Source organism: Podarcis bocagei, assembly GCF_964188305.1.
Source record: "Podarcis bocagei genome assembly, chromosome: 5".
Taxonomy (NCBI): Eukaryota; Metazoa; Chordata; class Lepidosauria; order Squamata; family Lacertidae; genus Podarcis; species Podarcis bocagei.
The window spans coordinates 3,936,807-3,960,508 of NC_138129.1; the positions used below are offsets into that span (position 1 = coordinate 3,936,807).

General features: G+C 47.5%; 1 protein-coding gene across 1 annotated transcript; it reads left to right on the forward strand.

The window, feature by feature from the left end:
• Nucleotides 1-672: 672 nt before the first annotated feature.
• Nucleotides 673-23,354, forward strand: DUSP15 (dual specificity phosphatase 15). Its single transcript, XM_081196748.1, has 7 exons — nt 673-1,111; nt 6,193-6,226; nt 11,612-11,694; nt 14,516-14,565; nt 16,457-16,531; nt 18,658-18,832; nt 21,261-23,354. The coding sequence occupies exons 1-7, from the start codon at nt 1,091-1,093 to the stop codon at nt 21,474-21,476; spliced, it is 654 nt and encodes a 217-aa protein (XP_081052874.1). The 5' UTR covers nt 673-1,090; the 3' UTR covers nt 21,477-23,354.
• Nucleotides 23,355-23,702: the final 348 nt, after the last annotated feature.

The window sequence follows — 23,702 nt, forward strand, 5'->3', positions numbered from 1 at the left end:
TTTTAAATTAATAAAGATAGAATTAAAAAAATAAAAATAAAGGCAGAGCCAGCCACACGCGATCCCATTTTACTCCGTTGCTGCTGTTCCTCCTCCTAAACCAATAGGAAACCCCGGCGATCGCTCCGGAGAGGTCTCTCTCTCCGCCCAGCTAAGGCGGCCTCGTGCTTTGCCGACTCTATTTTCGTAAAGGGACATGTAACTCGATCTGCCGCAGGCAGGCGGCCCTGCGCTCGTACATTCCGCGCCGGGAACATTGCATTCTGCCGGCCTCCCACACTCTCTGCTGCTGGAGTGAATCACACATTTCGAGTTGTAGATCCCAAGCAGCCTTCTGCCTGCCTTACTGCGCAACATTACACTAGAGGAGGCCTGCCATGTTCACCCACGATCCAGAGGCCTGTGTGCTGCTGGGACAGCTCCCCAGAAAGCGTTGTTGTTTTTTTTGCAGGGATGTCCCGGGAACTGGGCAGAGAAGTGGCCGGCTGCTGCGTAATTGCGCACCGTTCTTCCGAGGCAGGGAGGCGCATCTCTCTTGCATGCCCCAACAGCCCTGGCTTGTCACCGAGCCAGGAAGACTAAAGGTTTTGTTCTCTCTGAACACTGGAGCTTTGTCCCGGCGGTGGAGCAGCAGCAGCAGCAGCAGCAGCAGCAGCACCGCCTGCCCTTGGCACATACACACACACCCCCACGATTACGAAAGAGGTGGAGTTTATCCTCTACTGTCAGCGTGCCAGCTACAGGAGGCGGCCAGGAAAAGGGCATTTCCAGGAGTAGCGTCTTTGCCATCTTGGACGAAAGGAGCTTTCTCCAGAGCAGGAGAAAGAGGCCGGGCGTTTGCAGCAGGTCTGCAGCTGATTTATCGGCTCCCCAAGGGGCAAGCAGAACTGCCACCTTGGAGAGATCCTTTCCACCTCCTGCCTGGTCCTGAGAAGTGAAGCGAGGCAGTGGGGAACTCTGCCAGGCCTAGCGAGAGAAAAACCTCGCCCCCTGCTCCATACCTATTGCTGGGGATTTTGTGGAAGAGAATCACACACACACACACACACCAGGACAACTTCTGCTCTCTGCCTAGAGTGTGCTTTGGACCATGGGCAATGGCATGAACAAGGTATGACTAATGATGTGTAGAGGAAACTTTATCTGTGAATGCGATTGGGCAAAGCTGCTATGGAGTGTACCTTTGTGGCTGGCAAGGCCTGATGGGGGTTCTAGGCTCTGGAGGGCACCAGCCTGGGGGGCAAGGCAGAGAAAGAGGGTTTGTTTCAAGCGGGGGGGGGGGAGGGACGGACAAGGGCTGCCCAAGTATTTATTTACTTATTTGAATGTTTTAAATAGTTGTTTTTAACTGTGATTTTTAAACAGATAATTTTATTATTTTTGTAAACCACTTTGAGATTTTGTACGTAAGGGGTTTATAAATCTTGGGAAATGGAATAAACAAGTATAGCTGGGGTCTATCTCTTACCAGCCCCTGTCAGGGATGATAAGAGTTCAGCAATATCCATAGGGCCACCAGCTCCACATTCACAAAGCTTTTAATTTATTGGAAGCCACCCAAAGTGACAGGGGTCACCCAGTCAGATGAGCGGCATATTATTATTATTATTGCCACAATGAACCTCCTCTGATTTAAGGGACACACCCCAGCCCTCAGGGTGGGACCCAGACATTTTTGCCACTTGAGAGGGAGGACAAAATGGTCACCCCCTCCCCACAGCAGACACAGATGCCAGCTGGACTAGCAGTTGGATCTTTGAATTTGACACACCTAGCGATGGTGCAGCTCTCTCCCACCGCGTGATTAGAGGGGGAAACCCTCAAAGCGATTCTCAAAGCGAATGAAACAATAAACTTATCAGCAGAAACAGTCAAAAGATAAAAACAGCAATAAACTAAAAGTAGATTAAAACATACACCTTCATGTCTGCGTAGGCTTAGATAAGCAAGAATGTTTTTATCAGGCACTGGAAAGAGTGCAGAGTAGGTGCCTGATTGGTGTCATGAGGCAGGGAGTTCCAAAGTGTAGGCAGAATTAATTTCTTAAACATAATAATAAAAAATAAATAATAATACATTTTATTTATACCCAGGCCAGAGCTGGGCTCAGGGCGGCTAACACCAGTAAAATTACAGTAAAAACATAATGTGGGGGGGACCAATTTAAAATACAGGTTAAAATGCAGTTTAAAATGCAGCCTCATTTTAAAAGTAGCCCATAGATCAAAACCATAAGGGGAGGGAAGCATAAGGGTCAGACTGAGTCCAAACCAAAGGCCAGGTGGAACAGCTCTGTCTTGCAGGCCCTGCGGAAAGATGTCAAGTCCTGCAGGGCCCTAGTCTCTTGTGACAGAGCGTTCCACCAGATCGGGGCCACAGCCGAAAAGGCCCTGGCCCTAGTTGAGACCAATCTAACCACCTTGCGACCTGGGACCTCCAAAATGTTGTCATTTGTGGACATTAAGGTCCTCCGCGGGGCATACCAGGAGAGGCGGTCCCGTAGGCACGTGGTCTTAGGTGGTGGCTATAATAGTACCTGTTTACACGTTAGTTTGAGGGAGGGCAAAGTAGGCTGTGTCGCCTGCACAGCTCTGCCCCCCACAGAGGACAATGGCCAGGGGGCTTAGGAGGGGCAGCTAGGGGCTGCAGCTGTGATCCCCTCACATTGTCCAATGGTAGGGCCGGGACCAGCAACTGCTCTACTGGTACAAAGTTACCAGTGCACAGGTGACGGTAGCAAGGATGTGTGGAAAGGTTACAGGCAGCTCACAAGCCCAAACTGCTCGCCAGGTGTCTTTTGCCACTGTTTCCTTCGGGGGGGGGGGGCTGTTGATGGCCGCTGGCCAGCAATGCCTCTGAATGCCAGCAGTTGGAAACTGCAGGAGCAGAGAGCTGCTCTTGTGTTCAAATCCTGCATGCCAGTTTCCCACAGGCAACTGCTCAGCCAGCCACTGTGAGACCAGGATGCTGGACTTGATGGGCCATTGGCCTGATCCTGTGGGCTCTTTTTATGTCCCCCTGGGACATAAGCAAGGAGAGGTCAAAGACCACTCCCAATGTACAGAGGTTCTTTTTTGTGCTTCTGTCTAAAGCAGGCAACCACCTGCACCCGCAACCACCCAGCTTGCCAACCATCTCTGTCTTGAGAATGCGACAGAATTCTGCCTCCGTTGCAGAACTAAACTAGTTCAACGGATATGTCTTCCTGCTCTCCAGGAAGCTGACATCCCACAAGGAGCCTTAGTGGGGTGATTCCACAGTCCTTCCTCCCAGGATTCATTGAGAACGGGTATAATAATAATAATAATAATAATAATAATAATAATAATAATAATTTTATTATTTATACACCGCCCATCTGGCTATGTTTCCCCAGCCACTCTGGGCGGCTTCCAACAGAATATTAAAATATAATAACCTCTTAAGCATTAAAAGCTTCCCGAAACAGGGCTGCCTTCAGATGTCTTCTAAAAGTGTGGTAGTTATTCTTCTCTTTGACATCTGGTGGGAGGGCGTTCCACAGGGTGGGTGCCACCACTGAGAAGGCCCCTTGCCTGGTTCCCTGTAGCTTTGCTTCTCGCAGTGAGGGAACCTCCAGAAGGCCCTCGGCGCTGGACTCAGTGTCCGGGCAGAACAATGGGGGTGGAGACGCTCCTTCAGCTATATTGGACCGAGGCCGTTTAGGGCTTTAAAGCTCAGCACCAACACTTTGAACTGTGCTCGGAAACGTACTGGGAGCCAGTGTAGGTCTTTCAAGACGTGTGTTATATGGTCTCGGCAGCCACTCCCTGTTACGAGTCTATCTGCCGCATTCTGGATTTGTTGTAGTTTCTGGGTCACCTTCAAAGGTAGCCCCACGTAGAGCGCATTGCAGTAGTCCAAGCGGGAGATAACTAGAGCATGCACCACTCAGGCGAGACAGTCTGTGGGCAGGTATGAAACCAATATAGCTTTGAGGTTTCCCTATTCATTTCCCCTTAATGCCATTATTGGCCAAGAGGAATAGATGGTGTCATAGATGACTCTTTTCTTCAAAGAGGTGCTGGAGCTTACAGAATAGGGGGCACATGGTGCCTATTTTGTATGCTGTAGTGCAGGGGTGGGAAACCATTTCTGTAAGCTAGATCCTATCCTCCTGGACCTTATTTGAATGGTGGGCGAGGCTGCTCCTTTACCAACCACCTGGTGTCACAATGTCAAGCTACTTTGTGCTTTGACGTCCCAAAATTGGGACGTCGAAGGGCCGCCCACAGCTTGCAAAGGATCCTGCAGTGTGCTTCGGCGTTCGCTGCCCATCAGTGGTGGTCTTGCTCTGTGGTCAGTGGTGATGGAGGTAGCAACTGTGGCAGGTTTGCAAAGGGGCGTTGGCGAAACCCAGCAAACACCAGGAAATCAGAATTATTCCAGCGGAGCCAATAGGAGGCTCCCGATTTCTCAGATCTTTCAACCCCTCACACTTCCTAAGAGCTTGCTAGTCCCTGCAGCTTTCCTCAAATCTCAGTTCAGCACTTTGGCAGCACAGCAAACAGAGATGCATATCTGTCAACCGTCCCTTATTTGGCGAGAAACTCCCTTATCCCTGCTGCTGTCCCTTATTGATGATGTCCCTTAAATTTCCCAGGTTTCAAAGGAAGCAGCTCCTCTCCCTCCCTCCCTCCCTGCCGGCCAGGGAGGAGGGAGGCTCCAACTGTGTTGCTTGGCTGTGTTGCTCACCCAATAAGGAGTCTAAGAACGACTGGGGGGGTGCAGCTTGCATGCCTTGTGCCGATCAAATTGGCCACGTTGCCTGGGGACTCGCCTTTGCTCAGCGCTTCCCAGCGGAGAGGTGACGGTGGTTTTCTTTGCTGCTTCCCCTTTGCTGGGTTGCTGCGCTGTGGGAACCACCGCTTGAGGCTTCGTTTGGCTGCTGGCTGGGCTTTCTGCCTTTGGCTTGGAGGGGCTCAGAAGTTGAACATACCTGTGCTTGGAAAATCCCTTATTTTGGCTGCTGATCCCTTATTTCTGAGGCTGCTGGTCCCTTATTTTCAAATCTGTAAGTTGACAGCTATGCAGAGATGTGTGAAACCAAGGTGCCTTTGAACCACAGAGAAAGGAAAAGGAAGAGGCATGTGTGCTTATGTTTCAGGGCACTCACACACTGAATGAAGCCCCACAGAGCCTGAATGTTGTCAGAATTGCCACATCCAGCGCATCCCAGGCACTGAAATTTCAGGGCTCAAACCTGAGACTTAAGGGCGGGTTCTGGCGATGTCACAGGGGTGGCCCCTGGAGACGGAAGTTAATTGGGACAGGGGAGGGGAAGAACGCAGGACACCCCCCCCCAGTGTCTATCCTATATTTTGCAGCCAGCTCCTGCTAGGCTAAAGCTTCAAAGTTGCATGCAAAGTTAATAAGTTTCTTTTTAAATTAAAAGCACACTTGCTGACACGGATGTTCAAGTCCTTCACCAGCCACCTGGAGAGGGCCAGGTTAACCTGAACTTCAGGTCGGACCCGAAGGTCTGGCAACCCTAGTCAGAATTCAGAGAAACCTCCAACAGCCTGGGGAAAGCCTCTGTACCATGAAAAGAAATAAAAATAATATGAAGAAGAAGAAGAAGTTTTTCTGTGTTTGCACCGCTTCACTTTGCCTATGGGCACTGTAATTTACCCATCACAGAGCTACAGTTCCCAGCACCCTTAACAAACTATCGCCCCAGGAGTCCATAGGGGAAGTCATGTGCTTTAAATGTTTATGGTACAAGAGATGAGTCTTCCTGTGTTTTGGCTTATCTTACTCCCCCCCCCTTTCCCCCCTCCTTCTCCCCCCCCCTTTTTCCTTTTCCTTTCCTTTCCCCCCCATCCTTCTTCTTCTTTCCTTTTTCTTTTTTCCTTTCCCATAATGGCTTATGTTTTATGCCATGTACTTTGATATTTTGTGTAGGTTTTTTTAGCTTTTTTCATTATTATTATTATTACTACTATTAAGGAATTTTCTTTTGTCATTTTGGTTGTCTATATTTATGTGTATTTGTTTAAAGCAAAATAAAAGTATTTAAATTAATAAATGTTTATGGCGCGCACTCAGAGCCCTTCCCTTGCAAGTTGAAGCTCTCAGGTTCAACCGCCTCCAGGAAGGGTTGGGAGAAACTCCTGCCAGAAATCCTTCAGAGCTGCTGCAACTGACAGCGACTTTCCTTTTTGTGTCCAACAGATTCTCCCTGGGCTTTTCCTCGGCAACTTCATAGGTGAGTCGTCTGAGAAATGGGCGTGCTGCAGATCCTGGGAGGAATAATAGAGGCCTGTGTTTCTTTTGGATTCTGCTGTGAACCTTGGCGGGGATCCTGTGCCTGTCTTAGCCCAGTCAATGCCTGGCAGGCCCAAAGAGGCCATCTGCGTCTTTCCCTGTGGCTGCATTTTCAGGGCGGGGAAGACTTCGCCATTTGCATCTCTGCCTGTTGTCCTGGCCTTTGAAACATGCTGGGGCAGCAGGGAGAGAAGCAAATACTTATTCTGGATTGGTGTTTTCTTTAGCGTGTCAGCAGGAAAAACTGCTGAGTAAAACGTTAGACAGATAATAGAATCATGGAATTCTAGAGTTGGAAGGGACCCCGTGGGTCATCTAGTCCAACCCCCGGCAATGTAGGAATCTCAGCTAAAGCCTCCATGACAGATGGCTCCATTGGTTAGAGTGCGGTGCTCATACCACCAAGGTTGCAGGTTCGATCCTCGTAAGGGAGAGCTGCATATTCCTGCATTCCAGGGGGTTGGACTAGATGATCCCCCGGTGTCCCTTTCAACCCTGATTTTCTGATTCTGTGGTACAGGGGTAGGGAATCTTGAGTCTGTGGGCCAAATGCCCACAGGCCTCTCTGCCAGGTGAGGACTTTCCTGGCCCTGTTCAGTACCTCCCTTGGGTACTTTCTTAAAATATATATAATAATTTTTTATTGGTTTTTCCACATATTTTCCAGCATATCATTCTTTTAAACATCATTTCAAAATCTTTGACTATCACAGCCTAAGACTTCCTTCAGCCTCAACTGGTGGTTTTCTAAAATCCTTTCTAATTATGCATTTGGTACTACAGTTATTGCCATAAATCCAAATCTTAATACCTAAACTTAATTCTTTTCACAATAATTTCTATACTACTCCTTACAAAACTTATTTTAACCCTACAAGCGATGTCAGTTGATTGCAATTGCTTTCCAAATACAGTGGTACCTCAGGTTAAGTACTTAATTTGTTCCGGAGGTCCGTTCTTAATCTGAAACTGTTCTTAACCTGAAGCACCACTTTAGCTAATGGGGTCTCCCGCTGCCAGAGCACGATTTCTGTTCTCATCCTGAAGCAAAGTTCTTAACCCGAGGTACTATTTCTGGGTTAGCAGAGTCTGTAACCTGAAGCATATGTAACCCGAGGTACCACTGCATCTACAAAACTTCTTCCATTCCTTTAGGAAATTCTGGTGCTGCCGGTGAATCTCGCCATCTCAGCATAGTTCACCAATTCCTCTTGCCACTCTTATTTAATTGGCATTCCTTCTTGCTTCCAACTTTGGGCTAACAATATCCTTGCTGCAGTTATCGCATATAAAAAAAATTGGGTGCTTTTGCTTGGCTTGAATCCATCTTCCAAGACTTTAATAAGGCTTCCCGGATGTTGGAGAGAAGGGATTTGGTACAGAGCCCTTTTGGCAAGGCTGGATTGTAACTTAGGGTCCCACCTGCTGTTGCCTCCTGCCCCCGCTCACTTCCCCCATGGCTCCTCCTACCCCTTGGACGTGGTGGCCCATGGGAAGCTGCCTGGAAGGAGATGTGGCCCCCAAACCGAAAAATGACCTCCGCCCCAGCAGTAGCAGAAGCAACAGTTGCTGCAACCTGCCTGCCAAGCCTTTCACGATCTGCTAATGTTACAGACTGATCCATCAGCAGTCAGGAGCGCTTCAGCCCTGTTTTTGAGTTTCTGCCCTGTTTTTGAGATTGTTTGAAACTTGAAACCTCAATTTCTTATTATTACTGCCTGTTGTTGTTTAGTCGTTTAGTTGTGTCCGACTCTTCGTGACCCCCTGGACCAGAGCACGCCAGGCACTTCTGTCTTCCACTGCCTCCCGCAGTTTGATCAGACTCATGCTGGTAGCTTCGAGAATACTGTCCGACCATCTCGTCCTCTGTCGCCTTCTCCTTGTGCCCTCCATCTTTCCCAACATCAGGGTCTTTTCCAGGGAGTCTTCTCTTCTCATGAGGTGGCCAAAGTCTTGGAGCCTCAGGTTTGACGTGAACATAGGCGCCGACTCCATGGGGCTTGAGGGGGCCCGAGCCCCCTCAAAAATTCGTTTGGGGGGGCTCCGCCCCCCCAATAATCTCCGGCACCCCTCCAGCAGAGCGCCATCGCCGCCCCTCCCCCAGCCCAAAATGCACAGGGTCGGGCTGCATGCCTCCTGCCCTCCCTCCCGAGCAAAGGCTCCACCCAATTTCCTTCGGAGCTGATTAATAGGCGCAGCACGCTCTCCCCTATTCGCTCACGAGGAGGCGGCGCCACTTTATTTGCATATTCATGAGCTTATTTATTATTCATGAGCTTTCCCGGGCCCCCCCAAATATTTTTTATAAGTCCGCGTCCCTGGACGTGAAGGTCTTAGTTTCAATCATTGAGCAGAGGTCAGAAGTCAATTACGGATCAGAAGCCAGGACAGGGCCCTGTTTCGATGTATTCACCTTCATCCGCTGGAAGTATCAAATATTAGATGAAAACACATTTAGATTCTAAATTTACATAAATTGTAAAACAGTCTGAGTTCTTGGTGTGCTCTTTTTCTCTTGGTATATTTAATAACAAGAACGCCAACATGTATTTCTCGCCTGTTTGGAATCCCAGGAACTTCTGGAGAAAGTTGCACTTTCCTGTGTTTGCGTTGTGAAAAGGCACTCGTTCCAAAGCAGCTAGCTGGGAATGCGCAGGCAGGCAGTTGTGGGCCCTTGGGTGGGTTAGTTCAAAACCTGTAAGCCACATGGCGCCCAAGGACTCTGCTCGACTGCCTGTTCACTTATAGATTCCTGGAACTGTAGCGTTGGAAGGGGTTCCCCTGTGGTCATCTAGTCCAACCCCCTGCAATGCAGGAATCTCAGCTGAAGAGCTCGCTCTCTGGCAGAGGGCCACCCAACCTCTGCTTCAAAGCCTCCGTCACCTTCTGAGAGAGTCCGTTCCACTGTCAAATAGCTCTTTCCATCAGAAAGTTCTTCCTGGTGTTTAGTTGGAATCTCCTTCCTTGTCCTTTTTTTAAAAAAAATAATAATAATTTTTATTAAGAATTTCAATGTAACAAATTATCAAAACATATCATCTTCATTGTTTCCCCCCCTTTTCCCCCTTCCGCAACCCCAGGAAGAAACCCCAAGACTTCCCTCAGCTCCTCTCTCTGATTTTTCAACACATGTTATTCTCTGCATATTGTGAAATTGTAACGATCCTTAAATTATCTGCCTCTTATGTTAACAATCAATAAATTTGTGTATGTTTATTCAAAACCTGCTAAGGAGTCCAATTCATTTTGGGGGTTTTTTAAAGTAGTTTGTAAAAAGTTCCCATTCTTCTTCAAAGTCACAGTTGTCCTTGTCTCGCAGTTTATATGTCAGTTTTGCCAGTTTTGCATAGTTCATCAATTTCTCTTGCCACTGTTCTTTTGTTGGGATTTCCTCATTCTTCCATCCTTGTGCTGTTAAGACTCTTGCCGCTGCTGTAGCATACAGAAATAAGTTCTTTATTTTCCTTGGCAGGTCTTGTCCTACAATCCCTAACAAAAATGCTTCTGGTTTTTTTTTACAAATGTTAATTTAAACATTTTCTTCAACTCATTATATATCATTTCCCATTTTTTTTAAAATTTCTCTACATTCCCACCACATATGGTAAAAGGTCCTGTCTTTTTCTTTACACTTCCAGCATACGTTTGATCCGGTTTTATACATTCTTGCAATCTGTACTGGTGTTATATACCATCTATACATCACTTTCATATAATTTTCTTTCAGAAGAGAACAGTTTGTAATTATTTTTTTTATAAAATATTTATTAAAATTTTTTGAAATATAACAGTAAAAATGAAAAAGAAAAAAGAAAAATACAAAATAAAAACAGTTAAAAACATACATTTTTTCTTTTACTTATGTTCTTTTAACTTATTTCCCGGACCTCCTCATACCTCCCTTTTTTGTATTCCACTTCAATTTATTGGTTCAGCAAATCCTTACAGTTTGTAAATTTTAAATCTATTCTCCATATATTATGTCCTATATCTTGTGCCCATTTGATCATGACCGACTTCACCTCCTCATCTTTTGTTTCCCATTCTAGCAGAATACTATATGCACCTTTCAGAATCTCCTTGCTTGTCCTTTGAAGCCATTGCTTCAGGTCCTGCCCTTTAGAGCAGCAGAAAAACAAGCTTTCTCCATCTTCCATGCAACAGCCTTCCAGATATCTGAAGATGTCTATCATATCAGCTCTCGGTCTTCAGATGGCCAACCATCATGGATGCTTTAGATGAGATTCCTGTGTTGCGGGGGGGTTAGACTACAGGATTCTTGGGGTCCCTTCCAATTCTATGATTCTGTCATTCTACTCTGCAGGCTAAACATACCCAGTTCCCTCAGCCGTTCCTGCTAAGGCTTGTCTTCCTTGGTCATCTTTGGTCACCCTCCTCTGCCCACCTTCCAGCTTTTCAATATCCCCATTGTCTCATGTTAGGGTTTATCCACACTTATGTTTCACTCTTTCCAGCAGATGCCTGCGCTTTTTAGTGCTCCGTGTCCAAGCTTTTGCCTGAAATTTCCCCACAAAACCCGCTCTTTAAAGCTGCATCGGAGCAAACGTCAGTTCAGGTTTTCCACAGACTGGTGTTTGCACCAATTGGGCTTTAAAGAGCAGGTTTTCGTGGGGAAAGTTCCGGAGCCAAAAAAAAAGTGTGTTCAGACCATGCCTGGAAAGAGCGGAGGAACGCAAAGTTTGGGTAAGCCCTTAAACGCAGTGCTATTTTTCTAGAAAAAGAGGTGCTGGACTTCACTGTGAATATCTCCCTTGTTCTCTTAGAATGGCAATGGCGTCCACTTGAGAGGCCTGCCTAAACATAACTGCATGTTTAATGCTCTGAGATTATTTCTGGCAAAAGCAATAGATGGCCATTGTTCAGAGGAGGTGTGGGGATATTTGGACTTCCACTTGGAAGGGACCCTGAGGGTCATCTAGTCCAACCCACTGCAATTCAGGAATCTTTTGCCCTACGTGGGGCTCAAACCCACGACCCTGAGAAGAAGAATCTCATGCTCTACAGACTGTGCTATCCCTCAGGTGTTGCTGGACTGCAGCTCACATCGCCCCTGAGCATGAACGGGTTTAGAGGTTGCAATGAATGTTCTCCTTGTTTCAGGATCCAAGAATTCGTTAGACTGAGCATTTGTTCTTTTGCTGTCGTCTGGCAGTGAAGTGAGGGCACATGATTTCAGCATGCGATTCTGCATATTCTGGGTTGCCAGGCAATCAGCAGTTTGTGCATTCACATCCCTAAGTTGCTTGGGTAATAAATAAGGACGACTGAAACAATCGCACTGTGTTCCTCCTCCTCTTTCTCCTAGATGCCAAAGACTTCGACCAGCTGAGCAGGCACAATATCACCCACATCGTCTCCATCCATGAATCCGCACAGCCATATATTCCGGTATGAGTGAGTTGGGTTTTTATTGGAGGCAGGGAGGGGGTTTCAGTGCGCTACTCTGAGACAATGCGAGGCAGTGGCCTCCGACAGTGGATTTTGGACATCACTGGGGGTGGTAAAGCAGCAGGCAGATCTAATCCTTGGGTCCCAATCCACTGGAAATTCCTCCTCCTTTGGGAGCTGTATAAAGGTAAAGGGACCCCTGACCATTAGGTCCAGTCGTGGCCGACTCTGGGGTTGTGGCGCTCATCTCGCTTTACTGGCCGAGGGAGCCGGTGTACAGCTTCCGGGTCATGTGGCCAGCATGACTAAGCCACTTCTGGCAAAACCAGAACAGCGCACGGAAACGCCGTTTACCTTCCTGCTGAAGCAGTACCTGTTTATCTACTTGCACTTTGATATGCTTTCAAACTGCTAGGTTGGCAGGAGCAGGGACCGAGCAACAGTAGCTCACCCCGTTGCGGGGATTTGAACCGCCGACCTTCTGATCGTCAAGTCAGTTTAACCCACAGCGCCACCCGCGTCCCATGGGAGCTGTATGGGAGCACACTATTGAGATCAAACAGGCACGTTCCCTGTACTCTTTTTGGCACCTGCTAAAAACATTCTTATTTAGACAAGCCTAAAGTTTAGAATTTGGGGTGCGGGTGGTCTAAACCACAGAGCCTAGGGCTTGTGGATCAGAAGGTTGGGAGTTTGAATCCCCGCGATGGGTTGAGCTCCCGTTGTTCGGTCCCAGCTCCTGCCAACCTAGCAGTTCAAAAGCACGTCAAAGTGCAAGTAGATCAATAGGTACCGCTCTGGCAGGAAGGTAAACGGTGTTTCCGTGCGCTGCTCTGGTTCGCCAGAAGCGGCTTAGTCATGCTGGCCACATGACCCAGAAGCTGTATGCCAGCTCCCTCAGCCAATAAAGTGAGATGAGCGCCGCAACCTCAGAGTCGGCCACGACTGGACCTAATGGTAGGGGTCCCTTTACCTTTAAAGCTTAGAATTTGGGATGCGGGTGGCGCTGTGGTCTAAACCACAGAGCCTAGGGCTCAGAAGGTTGGTGGTTCGAATTGCCGCGACGGGTTGAGCTACCGTTGTTCGGTCCCAGCTTCTGCCAACCTAGCAGTTCGAAAGCGTGTCAAAGTGCAAGTAGATAAATAGGTACCGCTCTGGCGGGAAGGTAAATGGCATTTCCGTGTGCTGCTCTGGTTCGCCAGAAGCGGCTTAGTGGCCACATGACCCAGAAGCTGTCTGTGGACAAACGCCGGCTCCCTTGGCCTATAGAGCAAGATGAGCGCCGCAACCCCAGAGTCATCCGTGAATGGACCTAGCGGTCAGGGGTACAATTTCCTTTTACCTTTAAAGTTTAGAAAGTTGGTGTGAGTTTTAATCTGCATTTCAAGGAAAGAGAGCCCACAACCTCCTGAGGGAGACGGTCCCACTGTTGAGCAGCCCTTACCATCAGAAAGTTCTTCCTGCTCTTTAGCCGGAATCTCCTTTCATGTAACATGAATCCTTTGGTCTAGGTTTTAACCTCGAGAGCAGAAAACAAGCTTGTTCCCTCTTGCATGTGACAGGCCTTCAGATATTTGCAGATGGCTATCATATCTCCTCTCAGTCTCCTCTTACCCAGGCTCAATCCAGCTGCTAGGGCTGGAGTTATAGCATGTGGTAAAGTTTCTGCCTTGAAAGCAGAAAGGTCCCAAATTCATTTCCCGGAATCTCCAGACAGATTCCCTGTCTGAAATCCTCTTAGGAATTTTAAATGATGATATTCCAAAAGATAAAACTAAATTTTTCTTATACGCAACGTCTGCAGCAAGAATCCTGGTGGCTAAGTATTGGAAAGGGAATCATCTACCCACTAGGGGAGAGTGGTTATGTAAGCTTTCAGAATATTCAGAATTAGCCAAATTGACAGATATAATAAGACAAAAACCAAAAAGTGAAGTGAAAAAGGAAAATGGGAGTGCCTAAATGAATACCTTAAAAGCCAAGGTTCGAAGACAGAAATCTGGCTGTGTCTGGAATAACCTTGGAAAGTGAAAGGATAAGAAAGAGGGGTTTATATCTAGATGCTAGGATAGAGACGATAAGGAAAACAGGAAGACACAATGAGAGGTAAAGGAGGTGCTGTGGGATTGGTGGAAGTCAATGTTTGTTTTTCTTTTAGTGTTTATATTATTATTTTGTAAGATTTGGATATATATTTTTGTATGCTTGTTTTTGTGCATTGTTATTTTCCATGTTGTTGTTGTTGTTGTGTGGAGAATACTAATAAAATTAATAATTAAAAAGGGGGGGGGGAGAAATCCTAGAGAGCTTCTGCCAGTCGGTGTAGACAATATAGAGTCAAGTGGACCAATGATCTGACTTTGTATAACTCAACTTCTGCTGCTTCTGTGTTCCTCTACCATGGATCTATGGCCACTCCCAATCAGCCTTATAAGAAAAAAGAAAGAACAGTTAAATTGGGCAGAAGGAGATCTGGGGTGCAATGCAAAAGACCCAAAGTTTAACCCCCCTTAGATCACCACCTGCTCCGCACAGCGAGATATAAAGAAAATGTTTGGAATTCCTCCTGAACTCAGCCCAGATACAAGGGAACCTAGGAAACTGTCTTTTAATGAGTCAAGTCATTGGTCTATTCAGGTCAGTATTGTCTGCACGGACTGGCAGCAGCTCCCCAGACTTTCAGGGAGGGGACTTTCCCAGTCCTACCTGGAGATGCCTTGGGGGATTGAACCCGGGACTTTATGGCAGGCGCTGCACCTGTTGAACTGCTGCCTTTCCTCCTGGGAGCCTCATCTCAGTCATTGGGTGTTTGTTTTTCCAGGGAATCATCTACCTCCGCATTGCTCTTCCAGACACACCAGAGGCCAACATGTAAGTAACGGTAATAATAATAATAATAATAATAATAATAATAATAATAATAATAATGATGATGATGATGATGATGATGATGATGATGTTACTATTTATACCCCATCCACCTGGCTGGGTTGTCCCAGCCACTCTGGGCAGCGTCCAGCGCATGTAAAACATAATAGAACATCAGACATTTAAAAACTTCCGTAAAGAGATCTCTTCTAAAAGTTGTATAGTTACTTATCTCCTTGACATCTGATGGGAGGGTGTTCCTCAGGGAGGGCACCACTGTTGAGAAAAGAAGGGGAGAAAAGGTGTTTCAGCAAACGAATTAATAAACTGAAACTGAATCCTGACGAGACAGAAGTCAGAGATGTTGGGAATCTGGGTTGGGGTCTGCCACATGTTTTGCACAATCGCGGCCAGGCTTGTGTTCTCTCCTCCGCCACCAATTGCAAAACTGAAACTGGTGCACTGAGGAACGCACATGTTAACACACCGCAGACCTGTCGCTCAGCCACGTGCAGAGTCCCAGTAAACACGATCACTTATATAATCCCATGGCCTGGAGGAAGATCTCGACGGTATCGCTTCACTCCAGTCCTGCAACTTTTGAGTTTGCGCAAGAAGCAAAAACCAGGTCAGGAAGTTTTGGTTCTGTTTTGACTGAAAGTGCGGCTTCAAGCTGAAACGCTTCAGCTCCAAACCTTGAGGGAAGGAGAGGGGCAGAGAAGAAGTTCCATGTGGGGTGATGGGGCATAGTAAGAGTTATTTTTTGAGAGCTTGTTGTTGTTTAGTTGTTTAGTTGTTTAGTCGTGTCCGACTCGTCGTGACCCCATGGACAAGAGCACGCCAGGCACTCCTGCTTCCACTGCCTCCCGCAGTTTGGTCAGACTCATGTGTCCAGTTCTGGGCACCACAGTTCAAGAAGGACACTGACAAACTGGAACGTGTCCAGAGGAGGGCAACCAAAATGGTCAAAGGCCTGGAAACGATGCCTTATGAGGAATGGCTAAGGGAGCTGGCCATGTTTAGCCTGGAGAAGAGGAGTTTAAGGGGTGATATGATAGCCATGTTCAAATATATAAAAGGATGTCACATAGAGGAGGGAGAAAGGTTGTTTTCTGCTGCTCCAGAGAAGCGGACACGGAGCAATGGATCCAAACTACAAGAAAGAAGATTCCACCTAAACATTAGGAAGAACTTCCTGACAGTAAGAGCTGTTTGACAGTGGAATTTGCTGCCAAGGAGTGTGGTGGAGTCTCCTCCTTTGGAGGTCTTTAAGCAGAGGCTTGACAACCATATGTCAGGAGTGCTCTGATGGTGTTTCCTGCTTGGCAGGGGGTTGGACTCGATGGCCCTTGTGGTCTCTTTCAACTCTATGATTCTATGATTCTATGTTTGTAGCTTCGAGAACACTGTCCCACCATCTCGTCCTCCGTCGTCCCCTTCTCCTTGTGCCCCCAATCTTTCCCAACATCAGGGTCTTTTCCAGGCAGTCTTTTCTTCTCTTGGAGCCTCAGCTTCAGGACCTGTCCTTCCAGTGAGCACTCAGGGCTGATTTCCTTAAGAATGGAGAGGTTTGATCTTCTTGCAGTCCATGGGACTCTCAAGAGTCTCCTCCAGCACCAGAATTCAAAGGCATCCATTCTTCGGCGATCAGCCTTCTTGATGGTCCAGCTCTCACTTCCATACATCACTACTGGGAAAACCACAGCTTGAACTTTTGAGAACTAGTCAGAGTTATTCCTGCACTGCAGGAAGTTGGACTAGATGATCCATGGGGACAAGTCTCTGATTCTATTCCATCCCATGGTCTTTTGGGGCTAAGGTTGTGCAGAGTCTGCTCTTGAAATCTGGCTCCCTGGCATTGAACCGTGTTTTGGCTTTGTTTTCGTCCTTCCAGCAAGAAGCACTTCAAGAAATGCATCCATTTCATCCATTCCTGTCGCCTGCATGGAGGGAACTGCCTTGTTCACTGGTATGTTGACTTTTTTTTAGGGTTGTTTCACTCGGCTGTTGTGGGCTTTCTGGCGGGGGGCACCTGGGGGGCACCTGGGGGGTCCCTGGGAGAAACAGGACGCTTGCACAGCCTACTATGATCTGCCTGATGTTGCTGGACTACAATTCCCATCATCCCTGGGCACTGGGTTATGTTGGCTGGGGCTGATGGGAGTTGGAGTCCAACACCACTTGGAGGGAGGGCTCAGCACTTTCTGCACTTTTTGAAACATTTGGCAAATGGGAATAATAGCCATCCTTTGAAACGGATGCTTCTCCAGATTTTGCACATTTCAGCGATGTGTACTAAAATTGCACACACAGTAAATGGTGCATATAACTGCAGATATTAGTGAAAATATATAATACAAGAATGCATATCGGGGAAAGTTTATTTGTGGGGGGAGAATGCATGTTGGGGAAAATTGCAGTTAAAAACTGCATATTAGAAGAATTTGCATTAAAATGCTGGAGAATTTCCATGAGGATTAAAAAAAATAAAATTAAAGAAAGAATTACAGTCATACCTCAGGTTAGAGATGCTTCAGGTTGCGTTTTTTTGGGTTACGGACCCGCCGAAACCCGGAAGTGCTGGAACGGGTTACTTCTGGGTTTCAGTGGTCGCGCATGTGCAGATGCGCTAAATTGCACTTTGCGCATGCGCGCTGAATCGCAACCGTGCGTGCGCGGATGCAGCGCTGCAGGCTGCAAATGCTGTGGGTTGCGAACGTGCATCCCACATGGATCATGTTCACAACCCGAGCGTCCACTGTACAAACCGATATGGAAATGTAACTTGTCCCAAAAGATGAGAAAGCAAAATTGATGTTTTTGCTCGCCTGGAAGGCACCAAGAGGATGAAGGCTGCTGGGGGGGCAGGTAACAGAGCCATTCTGTCTTGCCCCCCCTGCAGCACATGTACAGGTCCTTGCCCTTCTGTTTCCCTGCCCCCTCCCTTTCTGTCCCACTGGGTCTCTTCCTATGTTCTTCAGAAAGGGTGTCCCTCACTATTTGCCTTCCTGTCACACTGAGCCATATCCCTGCCGGGGATCCCCTAGTGTTGCCTCGAGGTCCAGGGTTTTTCTAGAAGTGAGGTTCATGCTCCATGATTTTTGGTTGGCAAGGAAAAATACAGTGGTACCCCGCAAGACGAATGCCTCGCAAGGCGAAAAACGCGCAAGGCGAAAGTTTTCCGTTTTTTGAGTCGTTCCGCAAGACGAATTTCCCTATGGGCTTGCTTCGCAAGACGAAACGTCTTGCGAGTTCTTGCGAGTTTGTTTCCTTTTTCTTAAAGCTGCTAAGCCGTTAATAGCCGCTAAGCCGCTAATAGCCGTGCTTCGCAAGACGAAGAAACCGCAAGACGAAGAGACTCGCGGAACGGATTAATTTCGTCTTGCGAGGCACCACTGTAGGTTTAAAAAGCCTGGACGCCAAGATCCAAGCTTTAGGGAAGTACTCTTTGACCAGAGAACCCCAGCAGAGATTTAAAATCTCAAATCATGCAGCAAGTAAAGTGTGGAAATCTAGGCTGTCAGACCATTAAAATATGTGACTTCCAAGACAGTCCCCTCTTCCCCCATCGTAGGAAAAGACCAGACGTTTGGTAAGTTAAAAACGGTTTACTTACAAACTCTCCAAAGGTCAGATTCATGTGCTTTCCCACACAGCAGTCAGAAAACACAGGTGAAAAAACTTGGCTTTGTTACAGCGGTGAAAGTCCCTAAATTATTGGTATAGGAACGCAAGGATGGCTTGTAAGAGACATGCGGCTGAGCTGTAGCAACCAGCTTAGCCTCTTCACATGCTGAGCTTCTCAGGTAGATGGGAAGGAGAACAACAGGCTTGATTACTTTCCTCCCAAGGAGTGGGGGAGTAACCTAGTTAAGCCTGGCAGGACACCTGACTCTATGGCTTTAACCCCTTCATGCACTGATCAGACTTAAGCATGTTGGTTCTACGAGGTTGGTTGTCCCCCAGTAACAACCCCACGAGAAGGTCCCAAGCGTGGCTTCGCGTTTGTTGGTGGGTGGGAATGCAGGCAGAGGGCCTTGCGACAGGCCAGGAGGGGAGGCAGAGGTTTCTGATGGCTTCTCCGTCTGCCTCCAGCCTCGCAGGGATCTCCCGCAGCACCACCATTGTCCTTGCGTACGTCATGGCCGTGACACAGCTGAACTGGCACGACGCCCTGGAGGCCGTCAAGGCAGCCCGGCCCGTCGCCAACCCCAACCCGGGTTTCCGTCAGCAGCTGGAGGAGTACGGGGGCAGCCGGTCTGTGAAGAAGGTGAGAGCAGGAGACACATGTGATGTGGTGTGCCTGTGAAGGGTTTGGGCATAGCCAGAGACGGTTTAACATTTGGATGCTGCGTTAATCTTTATATTTTGAGGTTTAGCCCCTGTCATTTTCACATACCCTGGGATCCTATAGAATGGTGGTCCAGTCATGCCATCAATCCTTCAGATGCAGTTTGCCTGTTGCCTCGTCAAGCTCTTAGTGCATCTGACTTGGTGCTGTCTGTGCTGATTGGCAGGTGGCGGTGATGGGAGGGGTGAGAATACAGTGGTACCTTGGTTCTCAAACTTAATCTATTCTGGATATCTGTTCCAAAACCAAAGCATTCCAAAACCAAGAAAGTAATGCAAAACTGATTAATCGGTTCCAGACTTTTAAAAACAACCCCTAAAACAGCAATTTAACATGAATGTACTATCTAATGAGACCATTCATCTATAAAATGAAAGCAATAACCAATGTACTGTACTATAAAAAAAATAAAACAATATGGTAGATGATAAAAATTAAAATTATCCCCCCCCCCTTACCTGCACTGATGATAGTCATTGTTTGGATGGGGGGGGCTTTTATCCATTTCTGCAGCCACACAATCAATCAATCACTCAATCAATCAATCAATCAATCAATCAATCAATCAATGAGTAGCTGAACTGGGATCCACACAATCACAAAAACAAATTAACTGAAAAAGCCTCAAAACAAAAAACGCTAAATGAATAGCAAAGCAAAAGCACCAAATATAAGCTCCAAATATCACCTTAGAGCACTGCAATCGGAAACGGATGGCTTGAATTAGAATGGGGCGACGCAAATTGGCAGCACAACAGGAAACACAGGGGGATGCAAATTAGCAGCGCAACAGGAAACACAGCACACTCGGCTTCTGAAAAAATGTTCGGAAACCGGAACACCAACTTCCAGTTTTGCAGCGTTCAGGTTCCAAGTTGCTCATGAACTAAGCTGTTCAGAAATCAAGGTACCACTGTACAGAGCGCAGCGAATAGGAGCCCAGCATTTGAGTCAGGCTCAAGGAGTCCAGGTCAGGGGTTTCTCCCAGGTGAAGCTGGACATACTGCCAGGGATTTAACCTGGCACCTTCTGCATGCAAAGCTACCAGGTGTTCTACCTCTGCGCTGCAACCTTTCCCTTAAGACATAGGAACCTGCTTCGTACCAGGTCAGATCATTGCTCCATCCAGCCGACTGGCTCCCTGGGCACTGGGGTGGTGTCTCTGCCCTTCATGCCGGGGATTTGAACCTGGAACCTTGTGTGTGCCAAGCAGGTGCCGTGCCACCGGCCTGCATCCCGCTGAATGGGCAAGGACAGCCTTCCCTGCTGGGGAAGGGCATGTTGGAAATAAAGGATTCTGAGCGGGAGACGGAAATAGGATGCTTGCAATCATCTGCTTTTTGTCTTGTGTGCTGGAGACAGAAAAAGACAGATGACGGGGTCCGGTTCACGCTTCTTTACAAAGTTTGCATGATGATGTCATATCTCTGGCTTGTCATTACACAAAGCCCTCGCCTCTCAGTCTCTGCAATGTTGGTGGCCGTTGTCGATGTTGTCATTCTTCCAGCTTTTATTATAGAGCCATGACTGATGGGTCTGCTTATTTATTGTCAATAATAATAATAATTTTTTAATTCATATTCTGCCCATCTGACTGGGCTGCCCCAGCCGCTCTGGGCAGCTTCCATCAAAATACAAAAACATAATAAAACATCAAACCTTTAAAAATTCCTTATACAGGGCTGCCTAAAGTCAGATAGTTGTTTATTTCCTTGACATCTGAAGGGATGTTGATCTTAGACTTAGTTGGTCTCTAAGGTGCTACTAGACAATTTATATATATATATATATATATTTCTACTGCATCAGATCAACTCGGCTACCAACCTGAATCTGGAGGGCGTTCCACAGGGAGGGCGCCACCACTGAGAAGGCCCTCTGCCTGGTTCTCTGTAGCTTCACTTCTTGCAATGAGGGAGCCACCAGAAGGCCCTCAGAGTTGGACTGCTTACCTTTGTACCCCACCTTTCTTCTGTCAAGGTGGCACAGATGGGGTTCCCTTGTGGTCACCTATACAATGCCAGGCTATACCCAGGGATTAATTGGCATGTGTTCCAAGATTACCTTCGTAGTCATAAGGGCTAGTAACTTGCTGGGCATTTTCGAAAGGCAAATTCTATGTTTGCATGGTGTAATTGTAATTGCAAGCATCCTCACTGCCCTCTTTTTTGTGAGACATGCATCTGTGGCCGGAATGGCAAAGGGAGTCTTGCAAACTGTCCTGTTTTTAAATAGGTTTTTATTTTTATTTTTATTAGTATTGTTTTACTACTCTGTTGTTTGCTGGCCCCGGTTCCTTTGGGAGGAACACTCGCTCACCACCCTTGCCCCTTTTTCTCGTTGACAGATCCACCGGAGACTTGAGCGCAAGTATGGAGCATCGCCTTTTAGTGACGAAGAGGACATCAGAGCCCTGCTCCCACCTGGGAAAAGGCACCTGGTCCCCAGGAGAGAGGGGGCTCCGCAGACCCTGGTGCCAAAGGAGAGAGGAGCCAAGCACACGGACCCCTTTCTGCTCCGGATGAAGCAGACCTTCTCCTGCCTCCCTGGGTGTTTGAAATGACCCCTCTTCCAGGCGTTTTTTTGGGGGAAAGCACAGAAGCTTAGCACATCGGACTGGTTGGAGTCAAAACCTGGCAAGGGCTGTTCCAATCTCCTGGCATCACGAAATGCGCTCAGCTGAGAAACCTGCAGCACCCACGAGTAGCTACCCAGATCCATCAGCCACCTCAGTCCCTTCCACTCGCTGAAACGGAGGAAAGTGTTAGGAGAGCCGGCCCCAAGGGACTTCTCTGCAGGTTCAGATGGTAAAAAATGCCAGGCACAGAGGTCGCCAGCTCCAGTGTCCGGCTGAGGAGAAAGAGCCAGGGCTTCCCAGAAACAGATGATTCTTTGGGGGATATTTTTTCCCCATTGCACGGGATTCAACTAGATGACCCTTTAGGTTCTCTTCCAACCCTACATTTCTATGATTCTATTATTCTGTTGAAGAACAATTCAGGGACTTCAGGCGTTCCAGAAATCACAACCAAGTGGTTGCCTTTATATTTATTTTTTAGCCAAATGGAGGCGGTTCTTGCACAACAAATGGCTTCCTGGCCCAGATGGCGCACCAGGTCTCCCAGTTGTGAGTGTAGGTGGGTGCGATCGAGAGAAGTGAAAATAGCAGGATGGAGTGGAACAAAGCAGTCGTTCGTAGATGAGCAGAGACGCCAACAGTTGGACCGAAGGAAGGATTTTGGCCGGCGCAGTTTGTCCCGTTACTCCCAGACGATGGCGAGAGAAGCTGCGCTTTGCCAAAATTCTCTTCTGCACAACTACTATTGCAGCAGGAGCACAGAGGGGCTTTGCAAACCCTTCCTTTACCGAATGAACGTTACACCCTGTGGCCTCTTTCCCAACAGCGCAGGAAGCTGGCTGCCAGCGATAAACAGAGGTGGGTGGGTTTTCTCTCCCCCCTCCCCGCCCTTTGACCTAAGCCTGCCCTCTGCTGCGCTCTTAGACCAAACAGCTTTCCAGACTGAGGAGGAGAGTCAGAGCTGGCGCAATCCCCCAGGCCAGAGAGCTGATGCGCTGTGATTATTTCCTGCCCGCCAGCTGGGGGAATGTAAGCTTTCAAAAGGCTTCTTAGCGAAGGTCCTTCCGTTTGGCAGAATGCAAAAAGGCAGGCGTCGCATCATCACCGCCATCATCATCACCATCTCCAGCGGGACAGAAATGATGAATTTGCCAGCGACTCAGCAGTCCAAATTGCACTCCCCATGGGAGCGATCGTAAAGGATACGCCGCACTAATGATCAGGGTAAAAAATGATGCCGTTCACGCCTTGCAATGCAGCCACACACACACACACACACACACACACACACACACACACACACACCCACCCAACCCCACCTGCCTGCTAAGCCCCATTCTCTCAGGCTGCTAAATCCCTTCCTGTGCACTGGGGGCTGGGGGACCCCCTAAAGCAGATCTGGCTGGGCAGGGGGGCTGCAAGGGGGCGCAGAGGAAGGATAAGTCACATCAGCACGCAGGCAGAAGTTTGCCTGCTCAACATCAGATATTTGTGGCCGCAACATCAAGACAGTTTTTTTCTGTGCTCATCCAGACCTCCTCCTCCTCCTCCTTTTTAACATTGCAACTTAGGAAAAGTTCTGGGAAACTTGAAGGCTGCTTCCTATTGTGACACTTCGCTGGGTCCTAATAAAGGCGAGGCCCAGTTGTGGATGTGGGAATTTTTTCTTAAGGGCTGGCAAACTTCCTTTAATTTTTGTTTAGCGGAGAGATTGATATTGTACACACACACACACGGATGAGTATGGGTAGAGTTAGGGAACAGTTTCTTCTGGCATTTGTTATCCCAGGGATAACCAAACAGTTATACCCTTTTAATAATAATAATAAATTAAATAAAACATACCTAAGTGTTCAAAAACAATGTTCTGTGTTTATTTATTTGACGTGGAGGGGAACGACATTGTGTTATATGTGTGCATATATGCAAACAGAGACCTCACCCTAGAAACCCTCATGTTCTCTTCGCATGTGTGCACACAAGCACATTATTATTAAAATTGATATATTGCCCTTCATTCAAAGGGTATTTTGTGTTTTACAAAATAAAAACACAAAATACCTAACATAATACTACTACTAATAAAATAACCCCAACAGACACATTTGAAAGGGCATCAATTGTTTAATCAGCCAGAGGCTTGGGAGAAGAGGAATGTTTTTGCCTGGTGGAGCCTAATGATGGCACCATGTGAGCCTCCCTGGGGAGAGC

Excerpts from the sequence above, each read along its gene's own strand:
- DUSP15 (XM_081196748.1), top strand. The coding sequence starts at position 1,091 with ATGGGCAATGGCATGAACAAG. Across the intron at positions 6,227-11,611 it reads TTTCCTCGGCAACTTCATAG|ATGCCAAAGACTTCGACCAG; the intron begins GTGAGTCGTCTG and ends TCTTTCTCCTAG. Across the intron at positions 14,566-16,456 it reads GACACACCAGAGGCCAACAT|CAAGAAGCACTTCAAGAAAT; the intron begins GTAAGTAACGGT and ends TCGTCCTTCCAG.